Source organism: Arabidopsis thaliana, chromosome 2, assembly GCF_000001735.4.
Source record: "Arabidopsis thaliana chromosome 2, partial sequence".
Taxonomy (NCBI): Eukaryota; Viridiplantae; Streptophyta; class Magnoliopsida; order Brassicales; family Brassicaceae; genus Arabidopsis; species Arabidopsis thaliana.
Window position 1 is genome coordinate 11992945 of NC_003071.7, and position 17707 is coordinate 12010651.

At 33.9% G+C, this 17707-nt stretch overlaps 4 protein-coding genes and 1 long non-coding RNA gene across 8 annotated transcripts; 4 read left to right on the plus strand and 1 right to left on the minus strand.

The window, feature by feature from the left end:
* The first annotated feature begins 2009 nt into the window (after positions 1 to 2009).
* AT2G28140 (enabled-like protein (DUF1635)) lies at positions 2010 to 3292 on the plus strand. The gene is made up of 2 exons (NM_128374.5): positions 2010 to 2209; positions 2292 to 3292. The coding sequence occupies exons 1-2, from the start codon at positions 2147 to 2149 to the stop codon at positions 2862 to 2864; spliced, it is 636 nt and encodes a 211-aa protein (NP_180381.3). The 5' UTR covers positions 2010 to 2146; the 3' UTR covers positions 2865 to 3292.
* A 3499-nt stretch (positions 3293 to 6791) lies between these two features.
* AT2G28150 (UPSTREAM OF FLC protein (DUF966)) lies at positions 6792 to 9794 on the plus strand. Of its 3 annotated transcripts, NM_128375.4 has the most exons (6): positions 6792 to 7266; positions 7340 to 7409; positions 7491 to 7606; positions 7686 to 8598; positions 8855 to 9124; positions 9226 to 9794. In NM_128375.4, exons 1-6 carry the CDS (start codon positions 7071 to 7073, stop codon positions 9281 to 9283), a joined length of 1623 nt encoding a protein of 540 aa, NP_180382.2. In that variant the 5' UTR covers positions 6792 to 7070; the 3' UTR covers positions 9284 to 9794. The 3 variants fall into 3 exon arrangements, with proteins under 3 accessions (NP_180382.2, NP_001324990.1, NP_001324989.1); NM_001336145.1 differs by lacking the exon at positions 6792 to 7266 and having other exon boundaries at positions 7295 to 7409; positions 9226 to 9598; NM_001336146.1 differs by lacking the exons at positions 6792 to 7266; positions 7340 to 7409 and having other exon boundaries at positions 7444 to 7606; positions 9226 to 9555.
* Positions 9795 to 11713: 1919 nt separating this feature from the next.
* On the plus strand, positions 11714 to 13332 carry FRU (FER-like regulator of iron uptake). 2 transcript variants are annotated; one of them, NM_001336147.1, is made up of 5 exons: positions 11756 to 12245; positions 12327 to 12527; positions 12603 to 12779; positions 12863 to 12935; positions 13052 to 13178. In NM_001336147.1, the coding sequence occupies exons 1-5, from the start codon at positions 11769 to 11771 to the stop codon at positions 13057 to 13059; spliced, it is 936 nt and encodes a 311-aa protein (NP_001323907.1). In that variant the 5' UTR covers positions 11756 to 11768; the 3' UTR covers positions 13060 to 13178. The 2 variants fall into 2 exon arrangements, with proteins under 2 accessions (NP_850114.1, NP_001323907.1); NM_179783.2 differs by having other exon boundaries at positions 11714 to 12245; positions 12863 to 13332.
* A 94-nt stretch (positions 13333 to 13426) lies between these two features.
* ATCHX7 (Cation/hydrogen exchanger family protein) lies at positions 13427 to 17012 on the minus strand (the record flags this gene model as incomplete). The annotated part of the gene is made up of 4 exons (NM_128377.2): positions 13427 to 13873; positions 14068 to 14733; positions 15332 to 16345; positions 16734 to 17012. The coding sequence occupies 4 exons, from the start codon at positions 17010 to 17012 to the stop codon at positions 13427 to 13429; spliced, it is 2406 nt and encodes an 801-aa protein (NP_180384.2).
* AT2G08240 lies at positions 16926 to 17208 on the plus strand. The gene has a single exon (NR_140303.1). It is a non-coding gene; the product is annotated as an other RNA (long non-coding RNA).
* Positions 17209 to 17707: the final 499 nt, after the last annotated feature.

A 17707-nucleotide genomic window follows, 5' to 3' on the forward strand; every position in this document is an offset into this window, starting at 1 on the left:
TCAAATAATATTAGTTTTAAGAATCCAAAGAAAATGAAATACAAGATATATAAAACGATTATTATCACTTTTTTTATCTACAAAATTATACTAATCATTGATTGGAACAAAAAATAATTTTCATGTTCATTAGTATTTTGAAACACGGCAGCAACAACAATGTTTCAATATTACCAAATCGAGGCAACAAAATTGATAAAGAGATTTATTTATCGGGATTTTCGTTCCATAAATGTAACATCACTGCAAGTACTGACCTTACCTCAGCTATGGTGTATACTGGAATACAGGTTTAAGAAAGGATACAAAGAGAAGATGAGAAAGATATAAAATAATCATAGATCCTAATGAAGCTGCATGTTTTACCGTTGAAAAACTTCTACAAGGAAACTGTAGATTAACTCTAGTGGAGTTCTGTACGAATTAGGACTATGACTATTTTATCTTGATGTGATCTTTTTAATTAACAAATAATCTATGATTATTATATACAGAATTCTAAATAAAATATAACAAAAAAATAAAATAAATTGTTATAACTAAATCTAACATAACATAAACTTTTCTAATATTATATGTGTATATGTAAATATACTTTTTGCAACTTACTAGAAACAAGGGTAATTAAGCTCTTAATGAACCTACTAAATAAAAAATGTTTTTGTAAACCTTTGGGAAGTATTAGTAATACTAAGGAATAAGTAGTAACAAACTGATGAGAATAAGAAAATGAAAAATAATAGGAAAGTATTTTTTGCTATACTCTCATCAATATATCATCATATCATCCATGTTATATATTAATTGATGTAAGTTGACCCAAATAAGATATACTGTTGATCTTTGATTAAGCTTTAACTCGAGATTAGTCAGAAGAACTGTTTTTAAAATGTCAGAGATCCTATATATCACAAATTTATGGAGACCTAAAATAAAATATGCCCACTCATTTTCAATTTGGTTTAAATTAAAAATATATAAAATTCAACAAATATTGTATTTAAGTAATAAAAAATATATATTATTTGAGACCTGTGAATAGAAACAAAAGGGTAGATGTTAGGTTATCAGTTCCCTCCTTTTGCTGACCAATTTTTCTCTACTCACGTTCACATCATACACACATTGTCTTTCAAAACTTTCCATACTTATGATACGAGTATAAAAACACAAGTACGTGTGAATTCACATACGCAGAGGAAAATTCACGTACGCGTGTGGACATGTGTGATCGACTCAGCTCTAGATAATTTGTTTCGGAATGTAGTAATAATAAATTCATCGACGTGAAAGCTATTTTTAATTTTATCTCCTTTTTCGAATTTTCTTAGGGTCCCATTTCCATTGGCACTTATTATATTCTCTCTTACTGCCAACGACTGTAAGGAAAAGGTAAGGTGGCCCATAACTCATACTAATTTTGATATATGTTCATAAATTATGTAGGACGACAAATATTTTAAGAAATTATTCTACTAGAGAAAGAATATCCAATTCTTCCAAAAAATAGTAAAACCATAAATGTCCCCATTTTCATTTTGTCTATACAAGATGAATGTTATGCTCGTTTACAAACGAAACAGATTAGTAAACATAGTATTCGGTGAGATATAATGTTTCCATGACTTTTTTTTGTCAATTTTTACCAAAAATGTTTTTGTCTAAGTCTAACAAATATGCCCTATTAAGTATGTCCAAAAAGATGCAAGTTTACTAATCTGGATACTCGCAATATCTTCTCGCATGAGCATGACATATATATTTACTAGTTTAGAATAAAGTTGATACGTTCTCATCATATAACATATTCAACGTCTAATTCTAGAATCGAGGTCGAATAAGTCCATGGAATAAAGGATTTTTCCAATATAATCATAATTACCGTTAACGCGTTCTTTTTTTGTTTGTTTGTTTAATTTGTATTTTGTTATAAAACAAATAAATAAAAAGGAAGAAAAAGGTCAATAAAGATTCTCTTTGATGGAAAAAGGTTTCAGACATTTTCTTGAGTCTTGTCCCAACCCCTTGTGACCAATCTAAAAGCAAATCAAATTACCCATAATTACCCACTAATACACTATCATAAGTCATATATAACTCACTCTCTCTCTTTCTCACCCTATTTAGAATTGATCCATTGAGGAAGATGGAGAGACAGCAGCAAAATTATCTACTTAGTTGGAGTCACCAAAACCAGTGTGGTATAAAGGTAACTAAATCACCAATCTACTTTCTTTTTATTATCGATTGCTCAAATCCTCCAAACTCAAACTGTTTATTTTGGTTGGCAGACAATAGAAGAGCTTAGACATTCTCTTCTTCACACAACAATGGAGTTAGAGCAAACAAGAATGGTGGCCAGCGAAGAACTCATTGCCAAAGACGACCAGATAATGCAGCTCAAAGATCTTCTCAACAAAGCTATCAAAGAGAAAGATGAAGCACAAGAGAGATACAAAAGGATTCTTCTTGACCAAAACTTCCTCCTTCAACACCAAACGGACGAAGAGCAAGATCCAAACATCAATGGGTTTCACTCATCGGATGGTGAAGAAAGCATTGTCTCATCTTTTGAACCGCCGGTGGAAATTGAGTTAGATTTTCCGGAGATGACTTTACCGGAGAAAGGGAAGCTTTTAAAGGCGGTGGTGAAGGCAGGGCCTTTGCTTCAGACTCTACTTCTAGCTGGACAGCTTCCACAATGGCGTCACCCGCCACCACAACTTGAGTCCTTTGAAATTCCACCGGTGATTATTGCTGAAGGATCACCATTGTCACAAGATAGTTGTGGGAATAATCTAAACAGGAAGAGGGTTCACTGTGATTCCAAAAGAGAGACCAAGTACCAAAGGCTCTTGCCTTGATCGTTTATGGACTTACATTTCACTTAAGCATCAAGTATGTATCGCTTTTCTTTGTATTCTTTCCAAGGGTCATTGTATGTCAAGCCCGTGGGTTAACCCATTTCTTATCTTGGAGTCTAGGTCCATCATGTTAAACAAAAAAAGATGTAGTACCGAGTATCCGGTTTTTGGGTGAGCATGACTCTTTTTGATTATAAGCTTGGTAAATATGTGATTGTATAGGTTAACCGCGAGTTAGCGTCTCACCACTAGCAAAAATCAGGGCTAAAGCGAGCTAGACTAAAGTGAGCTGGCTCGGCCACCGTATTGACTCTACTGCCTTTTGTATGTGTGTATAAAAAAAAAAGGTGGAAAAGAGACTTTAAGATATGAAATGGTGTGAGGTTGATGAGCATACAGTGATTGGGATTTGGTTACCCACAGATCTGAATTAGTCTCCTCGAAGAAGACAACTTTTTCAGCGACAGTAACAATGAGTTCTTGCCAAAAGTGGATCCTATAGAAAAAGTATGAGGAGTTGAGGACCCTTTTTTCTTGGCTTTACTTTTGTGCACTATCATTTGACTAACTCACCCACTAATATCTTACTTTCCAAATACAAGTTGATTACTTTTGCTTACTCTTGACATTCAAGGCAATTACATAACCTATTTAGGAGCAATGCTAAGTTATAGCGTCTAGGAGGAGAAAACTTTGGTGCTCTTTCAATGAAATAAACGTAGTTTGATACGTAATTTTGTTTATATGAACCTAAACGACATGAAGTTTCCCATCATTATTTTGACAACAAACATATCAAAATCTTCATATGATATGATGAAGAAGTTGGGTAAGGTTGGGTCAGCTTCATATTGAGTGGTTACTAGTGGGCCAAAATTGGGAATGATACAATAAATTTTCTAGATAAAATATTAGAATATATATATATATATATATATGTGTGTGTAATTATTTTCCTAAACTAAACCTCATATCTTATATTATATAAACTTTAAACCCTCTTACTAAAGTTCTGACACGTGTCAAAAGTTTAATTACCAGGATCAGCGAATAATAATTTTTAGATTGTTTTTATTTTTATTTTTATTTTCAGTTTTCAATTGTGTGAGATTCATTTATCACCATACTTCAGATCTCATATTTTAATCTTCTTTTAACTTCTTCGGTGTTTAAGGATTTTTTTGATTAATAATTTAATTGAGGATTTTAAATGAACGGAATAGTACTCTAAGAATTTTTTGTTAAATCTTTTACTTGAAAAGTTTTGCTGTTAATAATTTAGTTGAAGGTTTTCAATAAATCACAAGATACTTAGGGTTTTATTTATCATTAAGATATTAATAGAATAAAAAAGTGGAATTATTTTTCTTCTACAATTACACCAATCAAGAAAAAGAGTTTTCCTCTCAATTACTCTGGCCCTTTACATGGAAAAGCAAAAAAGTTGAGAAAACTTCCCTCTACAAAACTGAAAAAATAAAAATAATAATTTTCTTAAAAGTGCATATGTTTTTTTTCCTAATTGTTCTTGTTAATTCCGCTGAAATTGTCACTGTCACACCCTAAATACACTAAAATTATGTGCCTTTTTAAAGGACGGACGTTTCAAATATATATTTAGTAAGGCCCACTAATAAAATTGGGTTTCAAAGGACAGGAATGGGCTTCTGCAAAATTTGCAAGACACAAAGGCAAGGCAAGGAATATGTGTGAAAGAAACAATGTCAATAACAAACTTAAAAGGAACAGAAGCGCCAAAGTCACATTGGTCAAGTGTATGGTTTCAATTGGTTATGTAAGTTAAAGTGATAGTCCAAAAGAATGGTTCTAATTATGTTGAGAAGGTAATCCAAGATTGTTGCTGGATGTGATAAAAATAAATGGAAGAAAAAGTTGTTGGCTTGGCTCAAATAGATCTATGTTTATGACTATACATCAAGAGTTGGCTTAAATGACTGCTTCCTGCATATTTGTAAATCTTTATATACTTTTGGGATACACATGTTTGTATAGTTTACATGATGCATTATCATTCTAAAATATCAGTTTCCGATTAAACGTTGAAGACTGGTATGGCTTTCTAACTTAAACCTCTTTCATCTATCAAGACATATGCACTGCTCAACTTGAGCAGCTCAAGCATATATATAATTTTATTTTTTCTAAAAGTAACTTAATTATAAACTCTTACACATCAGTTTTTGTAAGGCGAAAGATGTTATAGTCAACAATTTTTTTTTGCAGAGAATGTTGGTAGAAATTTGGTAGACATAGTAGAAAGTCGAAAAAAAATAAAATCGGAAAATAAGTATGCTGATGGGAAAAACATTAACAGAAGTTAATTGGCATAAAATAAAAAGAAGAAGTTTATTGCTACATCGCCACGAATTCCAAGTCAATTATTACATATTTACATGCATAAATGGTTTTGATATGGTTGTATTATACTATTACGGGCTATGATAAAGAAATAAAAGCATGCACGTAAATCTAACAAGAGACATCTTCATGCACGAGTTTTTATTCCATTTCAGCTTTCCAACAAAGAAAGAAAAAGCAAATAATCGCTTTAAGCTTTTCTTAAATTGCAAGTTAATGCTCTCATTTAATCAAATTGTTTATCCGTTCCTCAAAGAAGATGCAAAATTGAAATTTCTCTTAAACATCTATCCATATATTCGGAAGGGAGATTATTACCTCAGAGTGGTCTTAATTGGCATATTGATTACTGTATTTGTTACTTGAACGTGGTCATAATGGGCATATATATTGGTTGAAGATAAATGCCTTCTTCTTCCGGGTTTAAAGTTCATCTTCTTCTTTAGCACAAAAAATAAAATAAAATTATCTTCTTAAGACTACTGATTAAATTTCATATTAATAGGTATGATTGGTAATTTTTTACAGCTTAGGTTACCTCCATAAATGTGGTCGTAGACACCACTTGAAATGGGAATCATCCTTTTTGCTATGCCTTTGCGGTTATTCTCTGAGAATCCTATTGTTAGATTTATATATGGCTATATTTTATGATTTCATATTTCTAAAGGTATACGGTCTAGTGTTTCTGAGTCCAAATCATGGTGTTGTGACAGTGGTTACCAAAATTTCTTTCAAAGTATTTCTCACATAAGCGACAACCATATCTACCGACTTCAAACACCTCTAAATCAACAATAGATTTTGGGTTTGGATCACTCTTCCACAAGAAGGTATGATTCTCATATGAGAGATCCCAATCCAATGATTAGTGTCTCAAAACAAAATATATCCAACTATGCGAGTCTTCCAAATTTAATTGAATATTTAGAAACCATGATTTGAATCTTCCTCTTTTGTGGAAAATTTATTTATTTCCTCATTTCTCCTATATGGAGAGAACCTTGCTTGCTATTTTGCTATTTAGTCACAAGTTACCAACTTACCATCCTTGCTATTTTGTTACTTCGTGTAGAACTTCTCGTTTTTGGAATCGTCTTCAACGTTACCATATTTTTTTTATCGAGATTATCATTTCAATTTTTTTATGGACGAATTCTCGATTAACCATGAACTCATTTGTACCAAGATACTATCTAACTTTTATCTCCAAATTTTTATGGATCTAATGTCGACCTATCCTAGTATTTTATAGCATTCGAGAATGCTTTATTACCTTTTTTTTTTTTTTTTTGAGAATGCTTTATTACCTTTCATTGTTATGTATAAACATTGAAATATTTTTGATTTGTGAATGAACAAAATCCAATATTTTCATGGCGAAAAAAATCCTTTAATTATTTATCCAGTAAACCTGTAAAAACGTATTTGTGGAATTTTCTTTAATTTGATTAAATTAAAAATAGACAAAAAAGAAAAAGACACGAGCGAATAAAATCACAGTGATTTTCAGTGTTTTTTTCCCTCGTTACAAAACAAAATAGCTCTGTCTGAAAAATAAAGCTTTAACTCTCTCTCTCTTAACACTGTTACTGTCGTCTCTCTGTCTCTCCATTAATCTCCACTGCTCTAAAAAAATTCATTAATTGCTGAAACTCTCTCTCTCTCTAGTCTCTATCTCTCTTCTTCATCCTTGAGCTCTGTTAGATTCTCTCTAACTCTACCATCGTTTCATTTCTTAATTCTCTGTTTTCTTGTTCCTCCAGAGTGATAGATCTGGCAGAGAACAATGTCGGAATTAGCCAATTAGGTCGCCGAGATAAAAACATGGAAGCGAGGATGAAGAAGTATAGCAGAGAAGTGAGTCCAGAGAGAGCAAAAGTCTGGACTGAGAAATCACCAAAGTATCATCAAAAGATCAAGAAAGTTCAAATTGTTTATTACCTCTCCAAGAATCGTCAACTTGAGCATCCTCATTTCATGGAAGTGTTGATTTCTTCTCCAAATGGTTTATACCTAAGAGGTAATGTTATTATATACTTCAAAGGTTTGTGAGATTTTGAAGAATTATGAAGAATTCAATTATGTTTTTGCAGATGTTATAGAGAGGCTTAATGTTCTTAGAGGTAGAGGAATGGCTTCAATGTATTCTTGGTCTAGTAAGAGGTATCTATATAACTGTCTTGATTTCATTTATCACTTCTTTTGTAGCTTTAGATTCAATGTTCTGCTGATTTAACTCTGCAGAAGCTATAGGAATGGTTTTGTTTGGCATGATTTATCAGAAGATGATTTGATTTTACCAGCTAATGGGAATGAGTATGTTCTTAAAGGTTCTGAGCTATTTGATGAATCCAATTCAGGTGAAAAAAGCAAACATTTTTTTGTTAATCTTTTGTTTCAATGAAGAAGCCTTAAGAAAACCTATGTTGTTGTGCACAGATCACTTTAGCCCAATTGTGAATTTAGCTACTCAAAACATGAAGCAGATAGTTGTGGAGCCACCATCATCTAGAAGTATGGATGATTCGTCTTCATCTTCGAGTATGAATAATGGTAAAGGAACTAATAAGCATTCTCATGAAGATGATGAGCTTTCTCCTCCAGCTCTTCGCTCTGTTTCATCTTCCGGTGTATCTCCTGATTCTCGAGACGCTAAGAACTCATCTTCCTGGTGTTTGGCTGAGTACAAAGTGTATAAGAGCGAGGGACTCGCAGATGCTTCTACTCAAACCGATGAAACTGTGAGTGGTCGTTCTAAAACACCTATAGAGACTTTTAGTAGAGGTGTATCAACTGATGAAGATGTGTCATCAGAGCCTGAAACCAGCGAGAATAACCTCGTGAGTGAGGCTTCGTGTGCGGGGAAGGAGAGGGAGAGTGCGGAAATATCAAGAAACTCTGTCTCGCCGCCTTTTTCCAATAGTGCTTCTTCGCTAGGAGGAAAGACTGATACTTTGGAGTCTCTAATAAGAGCTGATGTTAGTAAGATGAATAGTTTTAGGATTCTTGAACAAGAAGATGTTCGAATGCCCGCTATTCCGAGGCTTAGGGCCTCGAATATGCTGATGCAGTTGATATCTTGTGGTTCAATATCAGTCAAGGATAACAATTTCGGCCTTGTACCTACTTACAAACCGAAATTTGGACACTCGAAGTTTCCGTCTCCTTTTTTCTCCTCGTCGTTTATGATGGGAGATCTTGACCGTTTGTCGGAAACTCCGAGTCTAATGGGCCTGAGGATGGAGGAGAAAGAGTATTTTAGTGGGAGCTTAGTGGAGACTAAGCTACAGAAGAAGGATGCAGCGGATAGTAACGCTTCTCTTAAGCGTTCTTCATCCTACAATGGTGACAGGTACATTTCTGAAAAACACTCCTGCTAGTGATTGTTGGATGTTGTGTTATGTTTTGATGTTAAGACAGTTCTTGTGTTCTTGTGCCAAAATCACAGCTTAAAAAAAAAGTCTCTGCCTTTAGTTTCCCACTAAAATTACAACAAGCTATCTTTGGTTTGTTAGGGTCATAATATGTGATTGGAAAGGTTCTTGATTTGAGTAGTATACTTAGTCTCTGTGAATTCTTGAGGACACATCTCATGTGAGTTTTTTCAGGGCATCCAACCAAATGGGTGTAGCAGAGAATGGAGACTCAAAACCGGATAGTTCTAAAAATAATCCAAGCTCAAGAAAGGCGTCTTCTATTCTAGGGAAGCAACAACCACTTGTCTCCGAAAAGAGAAGAGACTCATCAGAAGATACTACCAAGAACATTCCATGTACCACTAAAACACATGATGCTTGCAGTAAAAGAATAACCGAGTCTTTAAGGAAGCCCGATTCATTCAGAGAAGACGAGGAGAGAGTTATCAAGATCGACGAAAGGTGAAACATAAACATCTTGAATCTTGTTCAATATATTGATATGAACATATCTTATCTTGATTCATATCAGGTTTATTAAATCTTGTATGTATCTTGAACAGGCTTGCTTCAGGAGCACGAGTTAGAATCGAATCGAAAGTGCCTTCAGAAGAGCCTTAACCAAGTTTAGGAGGCGTGTTTTTTGAAAAATTTGAAATCTAAAAAGACCCTTTTGCTGGTTTGTATTGTGGCGGCAACTTTCTCCATTTTGATTGTAAATCTAGAAAGGTGGAATGAGAAAAAGAGAAATGGCAAAAAAGTTTCATAAAAAGGATAGAAAGATTTCAGAGAGAGCACTAAATGTTGGTATTGGGCAGAGAAAAGGTGTAAGTAAATTGAGAAAAAAAAGTTTGGTAACAAAAGGTATTAATGTTTTGATGTGATGTGAGATGAGAAGAAGATGGATGGACCACTGTTACTGATTGGTGTGGTCATTGTTTACTGATTGGTGTGGTCATTGGTAGGTTTGGTTTTATTAGTGAATCCATGCCATTTCGGTTTTCAAAATTGTAACCGATAGTTACGGTTATCTGAAAATCTGACACAATACTTTATTGATGTTCATGAGTCATGACTTATCCGCTGTTGTGTTTCTAAAGATGTGCTGATAAGTCACATAAAAATTGAATTTGTTCCATGTCTGTATAGAGAAGAAAAGGAGTTTTCATATTTTCCCCATTTTTGTTGGGGTGAACAAATTAAAAGTTATCTGCTAGTTGACATGCATAAAGGTTAGAGGAAAAAGAAAAGGAAAAAAGAAAAAAGTTTGTCAAAATATTTTGCTTCATAAGTTTGTGACTTATTCAGAGTTATGTTTCTAAAGATGTGATAGGTACAGCAAAATTGTATTTGTTCCAAATGTCAATTAGTGAAGAAAAGAAAAAGAGTTGTCATATTTGTTGGAGTACTGAAAGATAATCATGTGGCAAAAAAAAAACGAAATAGGAAGAATTTCAGTAAAAATTATGCTAGCTTCACATGTATCAAATATATTTGAACCAAAGTATGCCATATTCATGAATTGTTTTTACAACAATTTTTATTTGTTTTAAACTCTAGAGGCTATATGTGAAAAAAAATTTTACAGCAAAAATAAGATTATATCAGAAACATTACAGACCGAAATTTACAGCCACGATCTAACCAAACATCTACTAAATTGACATAATAGCATTATTCAAATATTTATTTGGAAATTGGTTGATGTTTTTGAAAGTTGTGGAGTATCCCAAAAATCCAATGTTGCTCAAAAGTTCAGTTTCTCTAATAAATTCAACACCTAGATGGAATCTATAATTGGTTGACTTTTTTTTTTTTTTTTTTTTTACAGTTATATACCTGAAAAAATATTCCAACTTGAAATATTATAAAGAGTTGATTTTTGTCCTAACCGGCCAAGACTTTAATATTTTATACTGTCTTTCTTTGCTATCCTTTGTTTGTTTGTTGAGACAAGAACGAAAACCGTGCATTGAACAGGCTTCTTCATAATTTAATTGCGGTTTATCCTTAAATGATTTGAAAAATGGAAATGCATTTATCAAAAATAAAAGAAAATAATTGAAATGCTATTATATTCCAGAGTTGGTTTGTTATTTGAAAATTATGCTGGTTTAAGTTTATATTTGAAATTAATTTTGGCCGTTTTTCTACAAAACATATTTATCATATTGGAGTACTTTTTAAATACACTAACATAAAAATGTTGAGAAAAACTTTTGTTAAAATTCTAGCTTGTGACAACTAAACCAGTTGACATCTACAGTTGTAATAAGCCGATTGCAAATTAATTCCTAACATTTTAATAAACAAGAATATATGTGGATCTAAATTCAAAAATATAAACAGTACACTAACATTTGTACGTCTAATATCGTAGTAAACTTTTACTTATGAACACCTTTTTAATACGGTCTGATCGATTTATTTATTTATATAACCAAAACTCATATATATTCATAAACTAAATTATATAGTAACAGGATATATTATGAGCTTAATATACATGCTATATGCCTATATAAGGTCTTAATAACCAAAACTCATAATAATGTATTCATAAACTAAATTATATAGTAATATTTTTGGTATATTTTATAACTTTAAAAAACTCTAAATATTTGTGGTATTTTTGAAAATGGATAAAAATGATATTTTTGGAAAGTAGTATAATTTTAAAAAACTTCTCCCAATAAAGACATGACCAAAAATGTGTGTTATTTCTATATATATTTTTTTTTTTTTTTGATCAACATATACTCTTGTTTCTAATCTGCATTCCCTCCACCACAAAAAAAAATTCAAATGATAAAATATAAAGAAGAACAATGTGGAAATATAATTGTCATGCAACACGACAAATTAATCATTCGAGTAACATAATTTATACATATAATATACAGGTCATGCATGACATTACAAGACGTAACTGAATAAACTAATATCAACCAACTATCAAGAGTACATTTCTTTAAATTTGTTTTAATTGATTTCTTAACTTATTATGTTAATTAATACAGTTTATTTCATACTCACTCTATTATATAAACTCATTTTGTCTCTCTTTCGTTGTCAACAACTTTTCTTCATTGACAAAAACACACAAATGGAAGGAAGAGTCAACGCTCTGTCAAACATAAACGATCTCGAACTTCACAATTTCTTGGTCGATCCAAACTTCGATCAGTTCATAAACCTCATAAGAGGAGATCATCAAACCATTGACGAAAACCCAGTTCTTGATTTCGATCTTGGTCCATTACAAAACAGCCCCTGTTTCATAGACGAGAACCAGTTCATCCCAACACCTGTCGATGACCTCTTCGACGAATTGCCTGACTTAGACTCCAACGTTGCTGAATCATTCCGTAGCTTCGACGGTGATAGTGTTAGAGCCGGTGGTGAAGAAGATGAAGAAGATTACAACGACGGTGATGATTCTTCAGCCACTACTACGAATAATGATGGGACCCGTAAGACGAAGACTGATCGGTCTAGGACTTTGATCTCTGAGAGAAGAAGGAGAGGGCGTATGAAGGATAAGCTTTATGCATTGAGATCTCTTGTTCCCAATATTACTAAGGTAAGTCACAACATTTTCAAGATTTGGTAATGACTAATGAAACTGTAAATATTGATGAAGTATGTGTGTGTTGGCATTTAGATGGATAAAGCATCCATTGTTGGAGATGCAGTGTTGTATGTTCAAGAACTTCAGTCACAAGCGAAGAAACTCAAATCCGATATCGCGGGTCTTGAAGCTTCTTTAAACTCTACTGGAGGGTACCAAGAACATGCTCCTGATGCTCAAAAGACTCAACCTTTTCGCGGTATCAATCCTCCTGCTTCCAAAAAAATCATTCAGGTAATAACCTAAAAAAACCAATCAATCTTCTTGAAACATCAAAGTGTTTAAAGTTTGTATGTTTTGTTGTGTTAGATGGATGTTATACAAGTGGAGGAGAAAGGGTTTTATGTGAGATTGGTGTGTAACAAAGGAGAAGGTGTTGCTCCATCTCTTTACAAGTCTTTGGAGTCTCTTACAAGTTTCCAAGTGCAGAACTCTAACCTAAGCTCTCCTTCTCCGGACACATACCTCTTAACATATACCTTAGATGTAAATCAACTTGTGCCCTTTTACTTTGTTTTGTTTCCGAGTATACCGTTTACTTACCGAGTTTTCTTGTGTGGTGGAAACAGGGGACATGCTTCGAACAGAGCTTAAACTTGCCTAACCTGAAGCTGTGGATCACTGGATCACTTTTAAATCAAGGTTTTGAATTCATCAAGTCATTTACTTGATTCTATAACGCTTGCTCTAACGTGAGTCAAATCCGGTTCTGCACTATATTGATTGTGTACCTTTCTTACATGTTTCATAACTTCCAGGGCTCTAATTTCTATTCTAGTGATGATGTAACCGAGATTGTTGATTCTCTATTGAATAAACACCATGTTATATAGTAATTTAGCGACAAATTGTATGGTTAAATGAAGTAATATTTATGTTTTGTTTATAGTCTCAAGTCTTAAGTTTCTTTTGCTTTGATATATCACGTTTTGGTTCATTGGCTGTATTATTGCTTTGTTGTTGCAAGACCATTCACATCTTGATTCTATGTATTGTTCTCTGTTTGATTGGTAAAAGAATAAAGAATTTTAACCCCGAGAAAGCAGTACAGACGACCTATATGGATCGCCGACTCAACTCTAGGAACCTAATTTGTGCTTTGGATATTCATAACATGGTAAAACAAAAAGATTCTAATATTGTTGCTGTTGCAAGACCAAGACAGATGCCCTTGAAGGAAACTCCTTTGACGCTATAACATCTCCGAGGGCTCCAAGTTCCTCGAACTCTGTCCATTCATTTAATCCTTTTGTAACTGCGCTATTCATTCCGCTACTTCTTCCAACTATAAACAAATCATAATCATACGCTATTGATCTAAGTATCACTGAAGTCTCAGCCCCTTCTTTGACGCTTTTTTCTATACATATCCATGAATCATTTTCATTTGAATCCTCAGTCTTCATTATCTCTTTTATGTCATCGTAATCCAACTTCTGCACCGAGTCTTCGCTTTCCTCGGTAGTAAGTTGAGGTATGAGGTGTAAGATGGTTACGCTTGTCTGCTTGTTTCTCCTCATACGGTTGGTGAATGCTAAGGCTTCTTTATCGTCTTTCCCTCCCACAACTATTGCACACACCTGAAATACAAACCACGAGACCAGTTTAGAACTTGTTAAGATCACACATCGGAAGAAATGTGTAGGTACCAACACTAGTATAGAAAAAACATGGGCCAAATATACTAATCGTCGGTTTGTTTTGAGTTGGAAGCCAGACGACCCCAAAAATTAACCATGAGATCTCTTAATTACAAAAGAAAAAAAACAAGTACCTTGTAACATGAGCCGTGCATTTGAGATTCCCATAAAGGTTTCCGGTAGACGAAGATTCCAACAGAGCAAGACGCTCTTTTCAAGACTTTGTGGTTGAGATTCTGCATGGCCTTGTCGTCAGAGACAATGGTTGAGCGGTCAACAGACCAAGAACGGTGAAAAGGAAGTACAACGAGAGCTACATTCTTGTCAAGGGCAAGCCAACAGAGGTCCTCGTGCATGTGCTCTACCAAGCTAGCAGATGTAAAGATGTCAATGGAAATTGCCTCTTTGGTTAAATGTCTACGAAGGCTTAAGAATGCAGTTATGACATTGCGGGAGCAAGAGCGTGTTCCAACCTTCGGCTTTTGCATCTTGTGGGAAATGAAGGTAGGAATGGCCTGACCTATGAGCTCCACAAGGTGAAGAACATTGCATTCTAATTTTGATTCTTGTGTTGGGTTAAAAAGTTCCACAAAGTTGACCATGGATGTTATGTGGTCAGGCTTGTGAATACACACAAGGGTCTTCAGCTTAGAGTCATGTTTCAAGGTTAACATGTTCCTATCTCGGTAACTACTAAAGATATGTTGTGGTTCGTACATGAATTCTATCGCGATCGGTGTCAATAGCGAGCTGACAAGTACTGATAGAGCCGCGATCGTGAAGCTCTTGTTGTCGAACATCTGTTTTAAAAATAAGAATGGATTGTTGTTAATATGTAGTGAGATGGATCAATAAGTTTGTTATTGTTTTGAACCTCAATATTTTATTTTTATGTGTTTGCCATTACATGTTAAAAAAAAAAAGATCCAAAATTATTTTACTACGTTTGAAATTTAAGAGTTAACAATTTAACATGTTAAATTTAACAAATAAGTGTTAATGCTTAAGGTATTGGTTTTATACTAAGTGATTGGTCCAAAAACAGGAAATCATAATTTTGAAAAATGAATCATGAATCTATATGGTTTAATAGATTCATTTACCTATTGCATGTATATCTGCAAAATGAATCCGAATGCAAAACAAACAAAAAAAGGAAGGAGAGAAAAACGATCAAAACCGAAATTTCTTTGAAAATTAAAGAAATATGTGACTAAAACTCGAATGCGAACCTAAATCATACCAAATCATCTATAACAGATCATGCTGTACTTTGCATATTATGGTTCATTAACGGAAAATCTGAAACTAAGACCGAGCTAAAATCGTGTTGAACACCCCTAAATTTGTAGCATGTAAAAAAAAAATGGAAGGATTGAAACATAATTGAGTTCTTACTTTAAGTTCGACAATGTAGCCGAGGTAGCCGAGCTCAAAGATACTTCTATTTGACAAAACCATGGCTAAAACAATGGAGTCTCGGTATGGAATTCTCACAGCAAAAGCAGTTATTGCTGTGACGACAAATTTAACCACGGTGACGATCAAGATAACCGAAATAGCTTCATAAGCGAAGCCCTCCATGTGTTTAAGGTTCAGTATCTCTCGCATCAACCACGATATATCTAGTTGTTCCATGCTAAGAGATCCAAAGAGCGGCAACAAAACACCAACGTTAAAACATTCAAATCTTTGAATGAGAGCCGATCCGAGTGGAGGCCCAGCCGGGGTAGCCAAACCGATAATAAACCAGCCATATGTTGAGAATTGAAAGAAATTAAGCCAAAACATGTAAACAAAATATGCGGTAGCCATAACCAAGTAAATGTAGACATCTTTAACCAGCCTGCCTTCTGGTGTCTGCTTGATAATCCATAACATGACCGGCCATACGATGTAGACCAAGAAGCCTATAACCAAAACGATAACAATACCATGTGGTAAACCTTTTTGTCCTTTTAAAAGAACGGTCCCGGAGACCATTATAAAGATTACTAAGTCAGTGACCGCGGCACAAGACTGAACCATTCGTCCAAACTCGGAATGGTTGATCTTGAGATCTGTCAAGAGTCCATTCACACCAGCAAATGATGATAAACTTTGCAATAATATGATTTCCTGGTATTGAAGTTCCGTCATTGCCAACTTCCCAAAATGTTTCCTAGTCCTCATTAGAATGTAACCGGATATATATGGGATGACCAATGTATTGAACCCAATTAAAGCAGCCCTCGGTTCGGTTTTTCTAAGCATCCCAACGTCTATAGACACGCCTTTAAGGAACCAGTACATTACAAACCCGAATGCACCCCCGGTCTCGGCAACCTTTGGCCTCCCGTCGTCCGGGAAAAACATCCGATGAAGCAAAGAGCCTGGCCTGGTGTAAGAAAACAGGTTGATGACCACACACCCCTTCAGCAATACAATTGTTTTCACGTAATCAAAATCACATTCATTGTTTGTTTTGCGTTTGCATGGTGTAATATGATATTCTTTTTGCCAAAAAAAAAAAAAAAAAGCACAAACTAAATGAGAAACTTTTACAATTATCCAAATATAAAATGCTTGTAATTTAAAAATGTGAAATTTTGAATGAACAAAAATGCGCAAAATGAGGTAATTATTAATATATATATATATATATATATATATATATCGTAAAAAATCAAATTTTGAATGAGGATTATAAAATGATTCTTTTATCACAAATAATTAAACACAAAATCGGAAAATAACTTTTGAATTTTCTTTGGAAATATCCTTAATCATTTGAAAGTTAAGAGACAATCACTCTACTTACAAGCATCATGGAAGGCATTTTAGGAATGGGAATATTGGACATTTTGAACAAGATCTCAAAGAACTGCCAGAAGAAAAATACCGAGAGAATAATGAGCTCTAGATTGGGTAGAGGATATTCCCAAAAATACAACCCTACTGATTTGTGAAGAATTTTCTCCGACAAACCGAAAGAGTTGATCTTAGTCGGAAGCATCTCACAGAACTTAGTCCCGTCCTCGCTGAGCGAATAGCCGTGCCAGGCCATATTGGTCCACCAACTCGCATTGAAGGGATCCATAGGATGTATAGTAACAATGTTGTATGGTGTGAGAGTTAAAAAATATTAGATTTTAAAAGGTGTTTTAAGAGTTTTGGTACAACAAAGATATCCTATATTTAACCTTTAATACATGACTATATAAAAACAACTTTGCAGGTGTTTCGGTTCTTGTGTTCTTGGTGAACTGATTAAATAGGGGTTAGGACAGATAGATTTCGATGTTTATCCTAAAATTAGTGAAACTCCTTTTATACACTCAAATCTATACAAGGCGATGTAATTTCAGTTGGTGATCAGTAAACCATAACGGTTTGGTTATAATTGTACGGTAATTGTTTAATGATCGAGATTCAGATTTAGGTTAAGATAGATTAAGAAATAGAGAATCATTTCTAATTGATGATCAATATATAATATATAGGAATGTGTGTAATTTCATTTCTTGTGTCCAAGATCAGTCTTTCGGATCCGTCATAGGGTTTAGATGTTTGAGATTGATGTTTTTCTTAGTAAAAAAACAATTAAAAAAAGTTTTAAAAGCTTATTTAACATACTAGACGTGTTACTTGCCTTATATGAAAGTGTAAAAAAAAAAAATCAGTGGTCGCAATTCGCAAATGGAATTTGGACAAAAAAGTGATCAAAAATAGCCAAAAACTGTAAGGTTGACTAACAAAGCGAGCCCTCAACCACTAGATCCTTTTGATTACGAA